At 37.1% G+C, this 20992-nt stretch overlaps 1 protein-coding gene across 1 annotated transcript in view; it reads left to right on the forward strand.

Moving 5' to 3' along the window:
• WDHD1 (WD repeat and HMG-box DNA binding protein 1) overlaps nt 1-20992 on the forward strand; it is a 32650-nt gene that overhangs the window by 5062 nt on the left and 6596 nt on the right. Inside the window, exons 4-22 of the mRNA XM_026670265.2 lie at nt 666-817; nt 1947-2058; nt 3410-3460; nt 4402-4497; nt 6752-6844; nt 7767-7873; nt 8155-8296; nt 8460-8655; nt 8925-9109; nt 10149-10333; nt 10693-10934; nt 12364-12501; nt 12980-13136; nt 14367-14481; nt 15182-15313; nt 17033-17271; nt 18345-18466; nt 19065-19106; nt 20927-20970. Of these exons, the coding sequence (XP_026526050.2) occupies nt 666-817; nt 1947-2058; nt 3410-3460; nt 4402-4497; nt 6752-6844; nt 7767-7873; nt 8155-8296; nt 8460-8655; nt 8925-9109; nt 10149-10333; nt 10693-10934; nt 12364-12501; nt 12980-13136; nt 14367-14481; nt 15182-15313; nt 17033-17271; nt 18345-18466; nt 19065-19106; nt 20927-20970 (2550 nt within the window). The remainder of the gene's footprint in view (nt 1-665; nt 818-1946; nt 2059-3409; nt 3461-4401; nt 4498-6751; nt 6845-7766; nt 7874-8154; nt 8297-8459; nt 8656-8924; nt 9110-10148; nt 10334-10692; nt 10935-12363; nt 12502-12979; nt 13137-14366; nt 14482-15181; nt 15314-17032; nt 17272-18344; nt 18467-19064; nt 19107-20926; nt 20971-20992) is intronic.

The following is a 20992-nucleotide window of genomic DNA, read 5'->3' on the forward strand; positions in this document are numbered from 1 at the left end:
TGGTTTAAAATAATAGTTCAATTGAAAAGGGATGTTTAAAAACAAGAAATTAAATTAACAATCAAAATTTCTGAAATATTCTAAAATAGGCAAAATATATAAAATATCTGATTTGACACTTCTTTGATTTTGTGAAGAACATGTGACATTGGGCAAAATCTGCATTGCACCTGCAATGCAAATCGCACCTGCAATGCAAAGTGATGGCTGACTCTTGTTTTAAAGCATAATCTTAAGTAAATAATCTTAAACCTTAGTAACATCTACTGATTCTGCATCTCAAATATTGTCCTATAGTTTTCAGCTTTGGATCTGTGTATAGAAAATAATTGCTAAACTTGAGAATAGCACTTGCAGATAAAAATAATAAACGAAGGCAGTACTTTAAATGCAAGGTTTAGATTGGCAGTGATCTCTCCAGTCTCTGCATGAGTATTCTGAGACAGAAATGAAGTTGGATTCCTTATTATCTCAAAAAGTAAGTCCACCTACAGTTGCTTGGTGTAATCAATGCCTTTAATATTTGAAGAAGCAGTTGGAGAGAAATCACTGGTTGTTTTTTTTTTTCCAGAACTTTTGTATCTGTCAAATTACATAAAATATTATTCTGTTCAAGGCAATGAAGGATGGACTAGTCTATAATCCTAATACTGCTTTATTTGTAGAATGGGAGATTGATTACTGCAGTATCTAACAACAGTGTCCAAATCCATACATTCCCAGAAGGTCTTCCAGATGGTATCTTGACCCGTTTTACCACAAATGCAAACCATGTTGTTTTCAGTGCTGATGGGAGCAAAGTAGCTGTTGGATCTAGGTAAATATATTTGGGAGTTGAAAAGAAAAATACCCAAACTGTTTCACCTATGGATTATTTTTCCTACCTGAATTTTCTGGGAAAGAAGTATTCCTTTAACTAAGACATAAGCATTCTGTGCGAGCAACTTTGTATGCTCTGCTCACTGACCTTCTGAGACAGTTTTTAACTCATCCTTCCTTTATCTGTTGTCCTCCAAATGGGTGATTTTACATTTTCCACTTCATGACAAAAAGCCAACGACAGATCGGAGTAATGGAATTTGCAGCCCAACAATATCTGGAAGCTTCAGGATGGAGAAGTTGCCTCAGATTTTTAACATTTTATAGAGATATAGCAGCAGTTCATAATAGTCATCCATTTTGTGGGACATGGAAAGCTCATAAGAATTTTTTTTCTACACTCTTATTGTGATTTGTAGTTATCTGAATATATAAAAGGGAATTTTGATGTTGAGTGTTTCACATAAGCAAGACAATAGTATTTGCTATGGAAGATTAGTAAGTTTCAGAAAGTTGGTTTTAAACTGCCACAGCCATTCATTAATTCTTGCTGTTATAAATAGTTTGTATGGTTTTATTTTTAAAAATGGTTTCAGATTTTTTAATTGATCTGTTATTAAACTGTGTTTGTGGTAGAATTTTATTTTAATAATTAACGGTTTAATTTTGAAATTAGAACCAATTTGATGTAATAGTTAAGGCATCGGACTAGAAACAGGGAGACTGAATTTTGGTTCCACTTTAGGCATGAAGCCACCTTGGTGATCTTAGGCCCATCACTTTCTCTCTCTGCCCTGGGAAACGGGCAATAGCAAACCACATCTGCGAAAACCTTGCCAAGAAAACTGCAGGATCTAGTCAGCCAATTATCAAAAGTTAAAAATTATTCAAAGACGAACACACACAATTGTTTAGAATAAACAATGTGAAATAATCTATTGCTTGGAGAGATTTTACTTCTACAGTTTTCTTTGCTAAAGCATTTATATGTACGTGTGTGTCCATAGATGTGCCCAAGAATGACTCTTAAAAGGTAGTTAAAATGCTATTTAGAATGGTGGTACAGTGACTGTTTATTCAATTTAAAATTACTCTTGTGTTGTTGCTTTAATTATAATTATCTCTAGTGATTTTCTGGTGAAAATAGTCGATGTAACTGACAGCAGCCAACAAAAGACATTTCGAGGACATGATGCACCTGTTTTGAGTGTGTCATTGGATCCAACGGATACCTTTCTGGTATGTCCTATAGACTTTCTTTTCATTGCTTTTTAATAACATATTCTATAATTCTACGATTTTGCATTGTCGTATTTTCCCAACGCAACATTTCATTTACAGATTCATTTACAGTTTACAGATGCAGGAATTTGTGCATACCAATTTATTAACTTATGCCTTATGAGTTAATCTCATATTTACTTAATGAAGGGAACTTATTTATTTCTTTGTCTTTGTTAAGGCTGTGTCCAAAAAGATTAAATGATGGTAAATCAAAGAAATATTAGCTCAAAATCAAATTTGTGGATGATGTGTAAACCTACATGCATGATTACATTTCTGTAGACCATTAAAGTGATGTAACAATTATCTTTTACCTAAGAAAGACTTGAAGGGATTGGTTGTGGTTCATATTTAGATGGAGAAATTATTGTACCAGATTTTGTATAAATAAAAATACTCTCAGGCACAAAACAAAAAATGACACATCTTTCAAGCTGAGTTCTTTATTATTTCCACACCTATAGACAAAACCTTGCCAGTCTGAGGACTGCTATTTGCATCTACAACAGAGTTCCTCGACCTTTCTGGCTTTGCAGACTGGTGGGGGTGTGTGTGAGAGGGGATGGTTTTGTGCGAGCGGTAGGCAAATGCATACGCGCAGTTCCATATCCATGAGTGATGGACATAATGCTCTTGCAGCTCACGCAAATGGGGATGCGTAGGAGGCGCGCTCGCCCACCACTTCCATGGTCCAGTTCTGAACAGCTCAGGACCCAGTAGTGGGCTGCGACTAAAGATTGGGGACCCCTGATCTACAATATACTCTCTGAACTATTAAGGAGGGCTGCCTTAAGACTGAGTTGCCACTTGCTTCTCTGGAATGCACCCCCACCCTCTTGGGGATTCACTTTTTAAATATATATTTCATCACAAATACATAGATAGCATAAATAGATGAAAGGGTATATTTGTTGGACTACATGATAGTTTAAAAATACCCAGTTTTTAGAGTTTTTACTACCATCTTTTTCAATATATTGTATTTACTTACTATATTCCTTTTCTACAGTAGGATAATAAATGTTCTTAAATACCTGTTTCAGATTTCACCCAGCTGGTTCCTACAGGCAAGGAAATCCCAGTCAGGTGAATGAATTAATAAATAGTAATTTATGTATTAAAATTACATCCTGCCTTTTGGCTTAAAAAAACATTCTCCTCCAGAGTGGGATGTTTCAGGAAAAGTATGTCAGCAAAGATGTGGTTTCACAAAGTATCATAATACTGAACTCTGCCATTTTTAATGTAAATACTAAGCAGTAAGTAATGCCAGGTGCTATTATCTTTAAAAATATTCCTTTTGCAGGCATCGGCTAGTTGTGACGGATCTGTCAGAGTGTGGAAAATTTCAGAACAGGTAAATAATATTTTCTGTTTCCCATTTTGAATCTTGCTAAACTTGTAGACTATAATTCTTTTAGCAATTTGGAATAAACCTTTTTGGATTCAATGCAGCTTGGAACCAGGGGTGGGATTCAACCGGCATTACTACTGGTTCAGTATTTGCTGTGCGCGCATGTACTACACCATTAGCTGAGCCACTGGGACAGCTGATAAGTGCTGCACGCAGGGGCGCAGCATTTCAAAAAGCACTTTTTCCCTGCTTTTTCAACCGCAGCTGTGCCACACAAAGCAGCTGAGATTGGAAAAGCAGGAAATAAAGGTCAGGTAAGAGCCCGGGCAGGCGGGTGGGCCAAACAGCAGCAGACGCAGAACCGGTTCTGTGTCTGCTGCTCTTCAGATCTACCGGTTCTATAGAGCCGGGCAGAACCGGCAGCATCCCACCCCTGCTTGGAACACAAACCTTAACATATATAGTGAGTTAAAAATACTACATTTAGGAATGTTTTGTCTTGAAAATCAGTTGTGATAGTCCAGCTCTTTTTATGGAAAATGCATGTTTTTTTTCAGTGGGGAACTCTTAATAATTCAAGAAACCCCAGGATATAGTAAGAAAATAATAATGTGAGAAGCAGTAATTTATTTTTATTTACTTTGGAAGAGCAACTCCTTTTAAAGCAATTGATTGAAAAACAGGGCTGTCACACATGAATTAGATTGATAACTTGTTAAAACTATCTCGGGAATTTCATGTCTGGGTGGCCCTAAATCTGGATCTCTTTCACGTTCCAGGAATGGCAGAGTAAGTATTCTGTAACTGTTTTCATGCTAAAAAAGTCAATATGGCTGCTGACAAGGATGACCCGACATCTACTTCTTACAACTTGCAAAATATTTTATATTTCACAAAGGTTTATATCAAGCTAATTAACACCCGTTATCTTATTTTACTTCCAGAATTGTGAGATAAGCTGGCCGCTGCTGCAAAAATGTAATGATGTGATAAATGCAAAATCCCTATGTAGACTGAGCTGGCAACCGAAAATAGGAAAGGTAATAAGTCGCCTGTCTATTTTTGTTTTAGTGTGTCTGTGTGCGTGCGCGCATGCATTGCGCTATGAGGGTCTGCAAGAAATGGTACTGATGACACATGTCATCATTTGGATGTCACTGCTGTTTTATATGGATGCCTCTGGGGGTGAGTGCATGTGTTCACACACATGCTGACTTAGGCAGGTGGGTAGATGGCAACACCAAAGCCTCATTCTTGGTTTCCTTGCTTGTGAAAGATATCTGCAAAGTAGCAAAAAAAGTGAAAAGACACAGTGGAAGTCCAGGTTACCCATCGCCCCGATTCCTCTTTGCTGCTTTGCAAGAATCAAGGAAAATAATGGGAGAAACGATGGGGAGGAAAGATGCTCTTCCTTTTCTTTATGCCAAGAAGTCACAGGGTCCTAAAAGTTCCAGGCTTTCTTGAATCACTCGTCATTCCTTTTGCCCGTTTTCTGATAACTTTGTTCACTTGCAAGAAGTGTTGTAGTGAGAAGAGAGAAGTGAAAAAAGCTAGCAGCAGTAGAAGGAGGAGTTGCAAGGAAAATTCAATTTATTTTTGAAAGGCAACAGAAAAGTCATAAAGAACTGGAGAACAAGAAATATTCACCTGGACAAGCAAGTGGAAACAAAAATATGTACAAGGAGATGAGAGTTATCTAGTAAAAATACCTCATGAATGGTACTATAAAGCTAATAGCAGCATTTCTCTGCAAAGCCCATTATATTTAGGCTGCATTCAGGAAAGTGTTTTAGCAGTCAGTTCTGGGGAAAAAGTGAGTGTGTAAAGGAGCCCAAAACAAAAATGTTTGTATATCATGCTTGCCCTGGATTGTGAGGATTGAGGGAAAGTAGAAGTCTTAATAATTTTGATGAAAATCCCATTTCTCATCTAGCTAACTCTAGTCATATCAGTGGTAGAACTAGAATGGGCTACAGCAGGGGTCCCCAACCGCCGTCCGCGGACCGGTACCGGGCCGCGGAACAAGCCTTACCGGGCCGCTGGTTGCTGGGCGCCGCCATCTTTTTGGTAAAAAGCAATTTTTCGTCAAAAGATGGCGGCGCCAGCGCTGGTGAGCTTTTCCGGTAGAAAGCCATTTCTACCCAAAAGCTCACCAGAAGCACTGGCGCCGCCATTTTTGACGAAAATCACTTCCGTGATGTCACCGGAAGTGATTTTTCGTCAAAAAGATGGCGGCGCCCAGCTGACGCCGGAACCGGGCCGCGGCGCCCAGCTGACGCCGGAACCGGGCTGCGGCGTCGAAAAGGTTGGGGATCCCTGGGCTACAGGATTCTCATTAAAGTAGGCTTGATAAATTAAGTTGCTGATGGTTGGCATGTTACATCATGCAGTTGTTTGATTGAAATAGGACATTTATTAGAACTTTATTGCTCTTGAGGACTCACAAAGGGATTTTAAAATCCTGCCCTATACTAACTCAGCATAACATCTGTGATTGCTTGACATTTATTATTTCTTGAGACTTGGTTCAATACTTTATGAAAAGCTTTTCTGGAATAGGACACAATCCATATGACCCTGGAAAGAATGCAGAGAAGAGAAACAAAAATGATTTGGGGACTGGAGGCTTAAAACATATGAAAAAACAGGAATTGGGTATGTCTACTTTAATGAAAAGAAGGACTAGGGGGAATATTATAGCAATTCCAATATTTATGGGGCTCCTACAAAGATGAGAGGTGGTCAAATTATTTTCCAAAGTACCAATAGGCAAGACAAGAAACAATGGCTGGAAAATAACTAAGGAGAGAAACAATTAGAACTAAGGAGAAGTTTTGTAATGGTGAAAGCAATTAACCAATAGAATAATTTGCCTTCAGAAGTTGTGGGTGCTCCATCACTGAAGGCTTTCAAAAGGAGACAGGACAATGATTTGTCTGAAATGATGTAGAGTCTCTTGCTGGAGGAGAGGGTTGGATTAGAAGAGTTCCAAGGTCCCTTCCAACTCTGTTCTATGTGGCTCAAATGTATTCCAAAGTTCCTTGAGTTGAAACCAAGATATTTAACTATTTATTTATCAAATTTATTGGCCATGTTGAACAAGCCATCATGGCCAATATCCATGTTCACAAACCACACTAAACTAAAAACCAGTCCCCATTATAGGTCACCCAGATGTCTACAGACCAAGTATTTGGTTTGTGTGAGTTTGTAAACGAAACCAGGATAGAACTTCTTTAAAAGGGCATTTAAAAATCAGGTCCATCTTATTAACATTTTTTTCTCCCCAAATAGCGACTAGCCATTCCAGTAGAAAAAACAATCAAACTATATAGAAGAGAAACATGGGATCATGAACTGGATCTATCAGACAATTTTATCACACAGGTTGGTTTCCTTTAAGGTAGCTGCTTTTTAATCTGCTCTTGTTCTAAGTCATGTTTGCTTGGTATCAGGGAAGAGAAAACTACTTTCTTAAGCTGATTGATTGTTAGTGAGTCAGTCTGTTTGTGCAAGAGTTTGGTGCTAAATGGGAAGTCTATTTGATATTTGGCTTATGTATGTATGTCAAAGTAAAAGCAGAGACCTATGATCAATAGTAGTCAGAAGTTAAGGTTCCTTTGTTTAATGAGCTGTGTAAAATCTTGCAAAAGCAACAGTTGTGCTGCCTGTTACAGAAGTGTGTTTTCCTCCTAACATTGACTGTGTGTACATTTGTAAATAGATGACTATTAGGGATCTACAGATGCAAGATCCAAAACCCAATTGGGCAGATCACTAAGAAGCTGGTATGCCTGCCCTTGACCAGCTAGATCTCAGTTATACATGCCAGGTCTGCATGCTCATCAGCAGGTTGTGAATGAGGACAATCTTACTATATACATGATTTGAGGTTTACCAACAGCAGGATAAACCCAAGGTCACCAACAATCCAATATCCGGAATCCTGGATTAGGTCACTAAGCCAGAATTGGAGATTGACTCCATATTATTTATTTCCTTTCATCTAGAATGGCCCACATGGCAGCCATTAGCATATGGCCTGTTACAACCAGCATTGTGCTTGTTTTCATCTCCCCATCATGGGTGCCTGCTAGTCCCCACACCCTGCTGCTTAACAGTCAAACCCATATTTCACAATCATACCACCATTCTATATTAAAACTCAATATCGTTAAAATTTAAGACTTCCAAATTCTTCACCTGGCACTTGCTAACTTCCTTTATTAGAACATCCACACCCTCACTAACTTCAGATTATTACTTACACATCTTTACAGCTGCCAACTTTCTTTCTTTTTCATGTTAGCCTCTAAATGTTGTGGCCTGGTCTCCGTGTGGACAATATTTGGCAGCTGGAAGTATCGGTGGCTATATAGTCATTTGGAGAGTGGAAACTCAAGAATGTCTGGAAAGGTACCAGTTGGTTTCAGTACAAAAGATGGGCTTTTGCAAAGACAAAGAAAAAGTATGGGAGCCACTAATGTATGACATAAAAGGTTTGGATAACTTATACCATAAAATCAAAACTGGCACATTTTGAGACTTTCTACATTCACATGGCTTGATCAAGTAGCATAAAGTTAATTGTTTGGTTTTGGTTTAGCATGCTGTATAAGACCTGAGTAGCTGCTTAGCAAAAGTCTTCCTATCAGAATGATTTCAGATGCATCTTTTATTATTATTGCCTTTCTTAGGGTGAAACATGAAAAAGGTTACACTGTCTGTGGTCTGGCATGGCATCCCAAAGGTGGCCAGCTTGCTTATACAGATACAGAAGGCAATCTTGGACTGCTTGAGAATGTCTGTGATGTAGAAGGGAAGAAATCAATCCATAAGGTAATATAAACTGGAAATTTCCTTGTGGTTTTTTAAAATTAACTTGTGATTATGAACCTAATCATATGAATCTGACATTGACTGGAAGGTAATTTCCTTTTTTTAAAAAATGGTTGCTCATTTGGGCTACATATATTTATTCACTGTTAAATCCTGACTTCAGGCACCTAATTCTTCTATCAAAAGCTACGATGAACTTTTTGATGAGGATGACAAAGAGGACTTTCTGAATAGGGATTTCAATGAGGATGACTGGGGCTCTAAGGCAGCAACAAATGATGAAGATGAAGATGACTTTAACGTGTCGGGACGTCCCAGAAACCGAGGCGCAATAATAGAAGATGATGAGAACTCTCTAGGTTAGAAATTCCCAAAGTAGGAGGTTCAAAGCAGAGGGAGGGGCTGAATGTTGAGGCAGCTATAAATCTATAATCATCAAAAAAAGAAAACACATTATACACATATTACCCCCCTAGTTGTATACTGATTAATATAGTGCTACAATGTTAGTTCCCACCCTTTGCAAACCATGATTATAAATCTATAATCATGTAATGCTGTCAGTTTAGCTGCCAGCTTTTTGAAGATGATATAAAATGTCTTGATATGATCTGTCTGCCTTCTGTAGATACTGGATTGCTGAAAGCCAATTCTGCCCTTGATAAGGAGGAAGAAGAGGATGATTTGGACAATTTTCCAGTTCAGCCACTGCCTTCTGACCAGAGGCCGCTCTACAGTGGGCCATTACCAACTCCTCGGCAAAAGCCATTCCAGTCTGGTTCTACCCCAACACATCTCACTCACCGCTTCATGGTTAATTTCAGGTTTTAAAGCGCTTCATTAGCTGATCTTTTAAAAAATAAGATTATTAATATTTTAAATAATTTGTAAGAATAGCCCAGAACTGATAGGAATAAGGCAGCATATAAATTTAAATAATAGTAATAATAACAGTATTTGCAATAATAATAATAATGATAATAATAATGAAGCTTCTAAATAGTCTACATAAGCAGTTTCACAGTACAAAACAATGGCTTTTAACATATGTGGGTGGTGTTGGGATCACGTTCAAACTGTTAGGCTTTATCAGTATAAATGGATAAAGGACTGCAATTCTCACAAAAATCTCAAGAGCAAGTTCATTTTCTAAGTAACTGCTATAACTATATACCAGTTGTACCTAACTACTATAACTATACTGGTAGTAGCTAACTACTACAACTATAGCTATTGACTATAAACTTGCTCTTATAAAAACAGGATAAGTATAATCAGTTGGTCCCCGTAACACACTGACTGCACTTTTTGTGTACTCTTTTCTTTTTAAAACTGAATATTTATAGTAAAGTGAGTCGCAAAAAACCTTTTCACAAATAGAGGTAGGTGTCTTTGAATTTCTGACTATGACTAAAATAATATAGATTTCTTCATAAATAGGAAGGAAAGATAAACATATTTAAGTATATTTAAATAAGGTTAGGGTTAGAATTTATTGCTTCTAGAGAGAATGGAAATTTATTTCAGAAATTGGGAATTTAGCTTATCTCTCAGATGTTGATCCTTGTTATGCTACTTGCTTATTCTGAGTTTACTTCAATGGCAAATTCGTGTTGCAACTTATATAATGTACGGTATCTATCTTGGTATATAGTCTTCCACTGATGGTGCTGTCATCTCTCATTCCCTCCATCTCAAACTTCACCTGCTGATTAAACATACCCAGAGATTATGAACGGGCTGTGAGTTATATGGTGTATGTGTGTGTATACATATATACATATGGCAGATCTAAAGTCAACCTTGCAGAAATATTTCTATCTCTTAACAAGCTTTAACCTCCCCCTTATAGGTATGGAACTCTGTGGGTATTATTCGCTGCTATAATGATGAACAAGACAATGCTATTGATGTTGAATTCCATGATACTGCAATACATCATGCAATGCATTTGCCAAATAATTTGAATCACACAATGGCAGACCTTTCCAGTGAAGCCATTTTATTGGCCTGTGAGAGCACAGAGGAACTAGCAAGGTAAAAAAAAAGACAAAATACTTAATTGTGAATTATAACCAATAAAACTAACTTTGTATTCCATGAATTCGCAAGGGAGCGAGAGTGATGAGGATGGGACCAGTGCACTTCACAGCTACTGTTATGTTCTAATTGCTTCAGATTTTCCTTTAAAAAAAAATCACATGGAGAATGAAGAAAAAGTGAAACCGATAACTGCAGATCTCCAAATTGGAGCTACTTAATATTAATTCAAAAGCATCAGTGTAATCAACAAGCATTTTAGTTTATAATGCACAAAAATGCAAGGCAAGAGGTGTGTATCTGGACTTCCCCATATACATCTTTTACTTACATTCATTTCCCTCTTTCATCTTTAGCAAGCTACATTGCATCCATTTCAACTCCTGGGATCCTAACAAGGAATGGACTGTTGATATGCTGCAGGATGAAGTCATTGAAGCTATTTGTTTGGGCCAGGGCTGGGCTGCATGTGCCACTAGTTCTCTTCTGCTTCGTGTGTTCACCATTGGCGGAGTTCAGAAAGAGATTTTCAGTTTCCCTGGACCTGTGGTGTCGATGGCAGGACATGGAGAGCAGCTACTGGTGGTCTTTCACAAAGGTGCTTTCGGTATTCTTTTACTTGTTGTTTAGTTGTTTAAAATGTAGATTATTCAAATCTCTTTCAGGTGTCCTTGTAGGACTGGGGAAGGAATGTGGCTGATAGATAGATGCACAGTGTTTTCCAAGACCAGGAATTTCCAAACATTTTGACCTTAGAAAACGTTTGATGTTCAAATGAGCCCTTTTGCATCCTGAGCCTAGGGCAAATTTAAATCAAACATTTGGTCATTCTACATAGTTTCCTCTTTACATTTTTTTAAAGACCATGCCGTTATAGCTTTGAATTTTTTAAGTCATCCCATTTCCAAATGGAATTGAAATTTTAATTTTAATCACATGACTAAGCTGTCTTGAAGTATCTAAGATTTGTCACTTTCTGCTACTTTTATCCAAAACTAGAATTTGTTGCCTGGTTCTAGTGCTTGCATTTAGGAAAACTTGGGCTAGGAAAGTCTTTTTATTAAGTAAAATCAGTTGTTAACTAGTTCAGTGCTGTCCAATCTTCCTATAGCAGTAATGTAAAACAAGGAGACTTTATGCTGTGTTGCTGCTTTCCTTCTGGGTGGAGATATTGAGCATGTAATCATCTATATCAGGGGTGTCAAACTTGTGGCTCGTGGCCAGATGCATCACACACAGGCCACACCCACCCCAGCTCCACAAAGGGAAAGAAAAGTCACAAAATGTCATGTGACAGCAACGTGACGCCACAAGTTTGACACCCGTGATCTACACGTTAAGTGTCTGCTCTTGTCATTCAGCCATGATTCACTCTAGCTTTCTATTGTCTTTATTTTTTTAAAAAAAGATGCAATATTAGTAAAGGTAGAACTTAAGGATTCAAAACAAAGCAAACATTATTCTACATCTCACAGTGGTTTCTGTAAAAGTAGAATAATGATAATTACTGCTATTATTATTATTATTATATGCTTTATTCATTAAACATGAAACTCAGTCAGCTGAACATTTAAAAATATATCACAAATACCAGTGACTGGTGCTAATGGTTGATACGGGTTGCTGCCAGTGTCTTAGTTATCAACCGAGCACCTTCTTAAGATGTACTATGTTCTGAGTAGTGCAGTTTTTTTCAGTTCCCTGGTGTTATTGCAGGAAGCTGCAATTTCTTGATGTATTATTATTACTACTAGAATTTCATTTGGACAAATATTTTAGACCTCACTTCATGAATATAATTTTATGTTCCTAAAATAAATTAAGTCCCAAATTATAATCATATTGACAATGTTTAAAATTACTCTGTGAATAGAAATCCATCACAATGATTCAGTAGCACAAAGAAGAATTTGCATCTGCGCACATAAGTTCCTTCCTTTTCTTTACACTTCCCCACAACTTTTCAGCGTGACTTACTTTGGTCACAATTAACACTGTACCTCTCCCACCCTCACCCTTATTTGTAGGCACTGGATTTGAAGGGGATCAGTGTCTTGGAATTCAGCTTCTAGAACTTGGGAAAAAGAAAAGACAAATTTTACATGGTGAATCTCTTCCTCTTTCCAGGAAATCCTATTTAGCATGGGTAGGATTTTCAGCAGAAGGTAAGATGGATCATTTAAGACATAGTTAAATCCTAATTTAACTATGTCTTTATGTATTTAATCCTAATGGTAAAATAATAGTGAGGGAAGGTGAATGTGATCAAATCTTTGTACATTTGTAATCCTCAACCCAGACATCAGGAATGGAAGAAATCACATGCTTAGTTGACTAAAAATTATACATCTATAATCAATGTCAAAACAATGCTATTAATACCTAAGAGGAAAGGGAAAAAAGGAATGGACAGACTACACTGAATGTCCATAGATTTTTACTCTGGGTTACCAGAAGAGGGAGTTATTGCCAAAGTTAGCTACAAGTCTGTTGATTTTCTTCAAAATGTTTTGTTCTTTTTAATATAAGTGATGATGATGAGAGATGTAGCATTTAATGTCAAGTTCATTCATGAATCTGCAGCTGTTTCAAAGAGAAGTGATTGTTGAAACAAAACTATGTGCTTTTCTAATAAATGACTAGGTACTCCTTGTTATGTGGATTCTGAGGGAATTGTACGAATGCTGAACCGAAGGCATAGTAATATTTGGACCCCAGTCTGTAATACAAGGGAGCACTGTAAAGGGAAGTCAAACCATTATTGGATTGTTGGCATTCATGAAAACCCTCAGCAGCTCAGGTACAACAATAATTTAAAATTGTCCCTGTTCTTTAGAACAGTCCTCGACACAGAAATATTCAAACATCTGTTGAAAGATCATTTTCTCAATCATCCTCTCTTGTCAGCTTCCCACTGCCTTATTTTATTTAAACTTTTATTTAAATTTATTTAAACTTATTTTATTTAAACTTCCAGATTTTTTTTTTTTTTTTTAAGAAAAAGAGGCCTGTGGAACTAGCATGCCATACGCACAAAATATTGTGTTCTTCCGATTCCCCTTTCAAGTAACTCTTTTCTAGGAAATTCATTAAAACCTCAGAACATTTCAGCCTGGGAAGACGAGTATGAATGAAAGTCATTGTGGCTTTTTTTCCTTTCGCTCATCCAAGATAAATGAAGACAGAAAACACATAATTTAAACACAGCTAAAAAGGATGTCTATGAAAGTGTTACCTTGATTGAACACTTGGTTTTAAAAGAGTGGCTGATTGGGTTAGATGTTTAGATTGTGAAAACACTTTCCAACTAATATTTTTAATTAATTGATTGAATAAGAATGATGCATTTATTTTATAATATTTTAGGCTTCATTCCTTTAATCCCTAATGTAATATACTTCAAAACATAATAGACAATGAAATATAATTAATAGAATGGCACTAGTAGACTTGTGCATATAAGAGATGGAATTTGAAACACTGTCTCTAACCGCATTTATGCTCATGAGCTTCTAGTCTTATCTGATGTACTTCAGTGAATTTGGTATCTTGATAAAGTAAAGTTTTATCTTGGCTCAGCCTTGCAGTGATTTAAGTTACTCACTGGTTTGCCTAAAATGGCAGCATATTATTAGGCCAGGCGATAGTTAAGATGACTGTGACATTATACTCTCTGTGCGAGCAATCTTTTTGTGTCTTTGACTTTACTGAAAGCTCTGCTAAGTAATTATAAAACAATATGGCATCTTATATTAAATGAATTAAAGTGATAGAGGAATAGTTTTGCTATTTTTAGAGAAATCTCATTTGAATACTAAATCAAGTATTTGGATATTCAAGGTTTAGGGTTTTTCCCCTAAAATGTGTTAATTTTTAGCCTGATCTTTAAAAATAATTGAGAAAAATACAAACTTCTTTTTCTTTATATGTATACTGCTGAATGTGTAAACAGCCTCCTTATGCTATAGGGACTCTGGGAAGGAGAAAAGGGTTGCACTATATCTTTTGATTCTGCATTTTTCTTAAATAGATGCATTCTTTGTAAAGGAGCTCGTTTTCCAGCTACGCTTCCCCGTCCTGCGGTAACAGTACTGCCATTTAAGCTCCCTTTTTGTCAAACTGCAACAGATAAGGGTCAAATGGAGGTGGGTAACCAGAATGTACAATTTAGTGTTTAGATCCATTCTGAAATAAGTTTTGCTATTTTGTCTAAAAGATCCATTTTGGTTGCTTTCTACTTTGTCCTTATTGCATGGAAATTGCATGCATTGTAATTTTATATTCCCATTACGTATGTTCTAAATATCATGCATGTAGATAATCTCCATAAAGTGGTCCTCCTATTAAATTAATATTGAGTTTATTTGTACAATTTAGTTGCAGTTGCATATGCTACAACGGTCTTTGACTTACAACAGTTCATTTAGTGACTGTTTCATTTATCACACTTATGACCATTGTAGCATCCCCATAGGCACATGATTTACATTTACATTGGGATGCTTGACAACTGACTCACATTTATGATGATTTCAGTGTCCTGGAGTCATGTGATCCCCTTTTGCAACCTTCTGACAAGCGAAGTCAATGGGGAAATCAGTTTTGCTTAACATTATTTTGATTTTGTAAAGGTTCCTTTATATTTTCAAATTAATTCAAATTCCAATTAATGTGATTTGTTTCATTTGCCTATTTCCAGTCTTTTGGAATTTTAATTATCACAGTTTCAGAATAATTTATAAATTTCTCCTTATTCAGTACCAAATTTTATATTATATATCTTACAGCCATGATAAAATAGTTGAGATGAACTGTGTTTTTCTTTCCTTTCCCTGCATGTTATAGGAGCAATTCTGGCGCTCAGTCTTGTTCCACAACTATGTAGACTATTTATCCCAAAATGGATATGAATATGATGAAAGTGTGAAAGGCCAGGCAGTCCAAGAGCAGCAGAATCTTCTGATGAAAATGTTTGCAGTAAGTGCGTAAAGTTATAAATCTGTCCTCAATCTAATGCCTTTCAGTGTACTAGATATCAGCTTCTATTAAGCCTCAGCCCACCAAGCTGATACAGGAGTTAAGGTGAAATATTGGAAGGGTACCACATTGGGAATGGTTATTTCAAATTTACCTGAGTAAAATTTCTTAGACGGTTGATTATTATATTGCTTAAATAAAAAATCCTAATCATTTTTCTTTATAATTTCTTTAATTGTCTGTTCCACACAATCATTTATTTCATGTGACTAGTTGTTATATTTACTAACTCTGAAATGGACAAGGAAAGTTTAAAGTACAAAACTAGGCAAAATGTAACTTGTTACTATACATATCATAATGTTCAGTATACGTTAATCATAATCCCAAAAGTGCTTTTTCAAGAGGCAACTGGACTTTCTTGTCCAGTTGCCTCTTGAAAAAGCACCTTAGGGACAACCATGACCTGGATGACTGAGAATCTAAATAGACATTTTAGATAGTCATCCTGTACAATAAGTAGACATTTGCCAGTCAACAGAAAAAAAAATTGCAAGTGTCCATAGCAAATTGAAATAACATCAAAAAGATGAAATGTGCATCTTTTTGTGAGTTTTGTGTCACGATGATGCTTCATTGCTTCCCTTCCTCCCATGGTCCTAATAATTTGACTGTGGACAGAGCTGCTGCAAGAGAGAGGAACCAAAACCACTGGCATAAAGCTGGCAGCAAGGTGCAGATAAGGAGAGGGTCTAAGGCAGAAGAAACTTGAACTAAAGGAGATGAATATGCCTAAGCGTTTATATCAGAAGTAGCAAAAGCTTTGGGAAGCAAAAGGCCAGATCCAGAGATAAAGGAAAACCGGGCTCAGGAAATGAGTTGCCTAGATCAGCAATTAATGTTCAAAGCTCAGGCTCTTAGTGCCAGCCTAGAAATGAAATTAATTAATTGTGTGATTACCCTACCATGTTTTATAAATAGCCTCAGGAAGCCCGAGTATTCTTGTAACTATGGGGTGAAGACTGAGAATTTAACACTTATCTGTACGTGCCAGGATCCTAATAAAAATGGCCTATCCTGGCCAAACCCATTTGTTTTTCAAGATAAGCCTGTTTCAGCTTCCTTGAAATATAAATTTTTGGAGAGGAACCTGAGAAGGAGAAAGACTCTTAAGAGATCCTTCCTCAGCCCATACTTTTATTTATTCAGGCTTCCTAGTGGATTTTATGTGCTGTGCAAGTTAATTATTAGGTGAAGAGTTTGGTCCTTGCCTATGTTATATTATAGCTAACTGGAAACAAGGCTCATCATGAAATAGATGTTTGAAAAGCAGAAGGAGACATGGATCTCTTGAACTCACTATTTTTTTTTATTCAAAAAAAACTACACTATGGATGTTCTCTGTCTCTTAAATATAGTTTTTCTTCAGTTGGACGTTTTACATGCAGTTTCCTGAGGTTGCTCACTTTTACTGTTGCATCATAATTGGAGTTATTTTCACAGCTACGAAATGGCTTTATAAGAAAATAGCTGGGACTCATTCTGTTCTGTCATGGATGTGTTAAGATTCCTTGAATTTCTGTCTAGTAAAGAATGAATGAGAACTGAATGCTCTTTTTTCTTAGAGAACAAACATTTTTTATCCTCTTCCCCCGCACCCCAAACAAATATTTTCCTGATAAATGTTAAAACTTTTTTTCCTCCTTGCTTTAAAAATAGTTATCTTGCACACTGGAACGTGAATTTCGCTGTATGGAGCTTGTTGAATTCATGACACAAAATGCCACGAGCCTAGCTATCAAATATGCCTCTCGCTCGCGGAGGCTAATTCTTGCTCAGAAACTCAGTGAACTTGCCGCTGAGAAGATCTCAGAGCGGGCATCTGCTGAAGCGTATGCTGAGCAAGAAGAGGAAGAAGAGAAGCAGCCGCCGGATTTTAGAAACCATCTGAATGCTGGGTAAAAGTGAACTCTGAAAGTGGACACAAACGCATAGCAAATTCTTACACTTTTGTTTAGGTTTGAAGTTAGGCAGGTGCTTTCTAAGTTCACCGTGGAGGAAAATGTTCCAATTGTCCCATCGGGTCAGATTAACAGTGTAAAAAGGCTGTCAATTGCAGGTAGTGCTCGACTTACAACCATTCATTTAGCGACTTGTTTTTAGTTACAATAGCACTGAAAAAAGTGACTTACAACTGGTCCTCGCACTTACTTAGCATCCCCATGGTCACGTGATCAAAATTTGGGCACTTGGCAACGGGCATGTATTTACGATGGTTGCAGAATCCCAGGGTCACATGGTCACCATTTGAAACCTTCCCAGCGAGCTTCTAAGAAGCAAAATCAGGGGGGGAAGCCGGCTTTGTTTAACAGCTGCCTGATTTACTTAGCAATCGCAATGATCTTCTTAACAACTGTGGCAAAAAAAAGGTCATAAAATTGGATGCAACTCTCTTAACAACTGCCTTGCTTAGCAACAGAAAGCCTCATCTCAATTGTCGTAAGTTGAGAACTATCTGTATAATATCAAAAACCCAAGGCCTGGATTCAGTAGCATACTTTTCAACCCAAGGCAACGCCCTAGTGCAATTGAGCCAGGGAGAGGACGGGAAAAATCAGCAATCCAGCTCTTTTAAAGGGCTCTAGGTAAAAGGAAAGATGAAGCTTTGTAACCAGAATGGATGAATGCAGTTAAGAAAGGAGAAAGGCTCTGGACAAACCCAGCGGTGGCTATTGTCACTGAAGGAAACAAAACACAGTAGCCTGGAATGAAGTGAATCATCTGGGCAGTAGCCCAGATGATTACATTTTCAGTTTTCAGAAAACTGAAAAAGTATTATTTTAATGGAAATGACTCAGTAATTGATTCCACGAAGACCAGGATAGCCTGTATAATGGAAATGAAAGGAGTTATTTTATCATTTTTGTTAAACCTGGCTTTTCTTGTAGGGGATGCGTGACTGTTGCCCTTTTCTTGATAGTTTAAGCAAAAGAATAGATGCCATTGACTGACTTGGTTTCTCTGTATGCAGGTACAGTAACAGCCCCACAGAATGGAGTCATCCTCGAGAAAGAAACATTCAACGCCAACAAAATATGGAGACCCATGAAGAGGATGAGGAGAAAGCGAATACTCTTAATGAGGCAAAATCTAGTAAGCTGAGCAAGCATCCATGAATATTAGAGCAGAAGGCTACATGGTTATAAATTCAGATTCTGAAGGCTGGGTAGTCTTTTCAGAGAAGGATCACCCCATGGAACAGAGATGGGCAACTTGTGAGGAGTTGGAAGTCCTCACAAATTGTCCCCAGGCTTCCAACCTCAAGGAGGGCCCTGTCGGAGATCCTCTGGTGGCACAATGTTGACATTGGGAGAGCACAGTGAACATTTTTATGAGTAGTTATGAGGAGAGGGTAAGTCCCCACATGGAATGCTGAAGCAAGATACAATAAGTGCAGACATGAAAAATGCCCAGTTAGACCTGCATGCTGTGTTTAATCACACAAGATGGCGCTTGTTGATCCAAAAAGCAAACCCTGCACCTGCAGGGAAAATGCTAGGATGTTAATGAGAAAGAGGAGTCGGTAAGAATGGCTGTGAGAAGTTCAAAAGTGCTAGTGCATTTGTAGCCCTGTTGTACATCCTTTCTATTTCAATATTTATCACATATAGCCATACTCAATTAAACTGGGAAATGTTTTAAATATTTCCACTGAAATATTAATGTTTCCTCTGCTTTAATTCTTCTCAAGGCTCTCCCACGCTGCATAGAAATGCATCTGCTTTGAAGTCTGGTAAGTCAAACAATTTATTGTAGGCAGGAAAACCCCTTAATTGTTAAACATTTTGTCCAAATATTAGATTTCAGCTATGCAACCGTACTCCCACACAATTCGTTAAATGCTTTTCTTCTCATGAACATCTTTTAAGCTGGGGAAATAAATTGGAAACATTTATACATCATTCAATTTTTTCTTCAATCGTTCCTCCATTGAAATTTTGCTTCCTGATTAATACAGAGCTCTATTATGTCCAATGTTGCTGCTGTATAGTTTACCATTGGATTGTGATGCATCAGTTCAGTTTCACAAATCAAGGGCTCCACTCTCCCAGGGACTTTTTATCCAGAAACAGTGTCATGCAAAAGTGCTAGTTTAATGGCTTTTAGCATAATCTTGTGCCCCTCATTAGAACCAAGTTTCTCCTTGCAACATTGTAATAAGGTTATGTAAATTGCTGAGAGACCATAGTATTTAGGTGATACAAAAAGTAAGGAAAATTGTTCAAATATTGCAAATCAGCAGATGTATAAAAAGGAAAAAATTAGAAACAATAGTTCTTTTTTTAAAAGTTGTTTGTTCATTTTTTCCCTTTATTATCTGTTGTGGGTATCTCTCTCTCTCTCTCTCTCTCTCTCACACACACACACACACACACAAACAAACCCCAGGACAACACAGACCTTAATATTAAGTAATTTAGATTAAGACCAAAACCTTTATATGTAGGTAGTCCTCAACTTTTCCATTGCTAAGCAAGTCAGTTATTAGACGACTTGCACCTCATTTTACCACCTTTTCTGCCACAGTGCTTAAGCAAATCGCTACAGTTATTAAGTGAATCACATGGTTGTTAAGTGAATCTGGCTCTCCCTGCTGATTTTGCTTGCCAGAAGCCATCTGGAAAGGTTGCAAGTGATGAACACCTGACCCTGGGATAGTGCAACTGTCATGAATACTTGCCGGTTGCAAAACACTCAGATTCTGATCATGTGACCATGGGGATGCTGCAGTAGTCATAGATGTGAAAACCAGTCGTAAATCATTTTCTTCAGTGCCGTAACTTTGAATGAATGGTTATAAATTGAGCACTACCACCTTAATGCAAATCACAGTGTGTTCATTTTTATTTTTTCCTTTCCAATATTATATTTAAATGAAAAAGCCAAATAATTTTAATGCTCATAACACTGATATCTTTGCTTCTAGCTTATATTTACATAATATCTACTTTTTCCCTTTAATTTCCAATTTTCAAGTCACTTAATTAATGGAATTTAAAAACATTGCAATTATGTCAAATTTGATATGAAATAACGTATCACAACTTATAACACAATTAAATAGGTGGGGGAATAAAATAAACAATCCTAAAAGATATATGTTAATGCCCGGGCCTAACTCAAACATCCTCCATATGCAGATATGATATCAACTCAGTTGGGAACATCCTCACACTCCAACTCACTACCCTTCAAAAGGAAGCACTTTGATTAAATGGGAACCATGGGAAGGACTTGAGCACCACAGTCTGCTGGAGAAGCAGTAATTGTGAAGGCAGGCCGAAAAATAGATGCTAGATTTTATCTAGAAATATCTTTTCTTCACGGGAAATTGAATGCTAAATTAACATCTAGATACAAGGTTCTGTTCATATCCTAATGATTAGAGGCAGGGCTATATGAACAGCCCTGCTTAATTCTTGTAAATAAAAATCGTTCAGTATAATTTCTTAATACACATGCAGAGAGTTTGGCAAATATTTGCACTGATATTCTTCTCTTGGGTTTCCTCCCCAACTTTTTTTTTCTTTTTCTTTTTTTGGTTAATGAAAGCTGTCACTGCATCTAGCAACTCACTACGAGTAAATCCTTTTAAGGTGAGAACTGGTGGCTTTAATT

The sequence above is a fragment of the Notechis scutatus genome, chromosome 1 (genome assembly GCF_049901735.1).
Source record: "Notechis scutatus isolate UNSWTSFEM ecotype Mainland chromosome 1, rNotScu1.2, whole genome shotgun sequence".
Lineage (NCBI taxonomy): Eukaryota > Metazoa > Chordata > Lepidosauria > Squamata > Elapidae > Notechis > Notechis scutatus.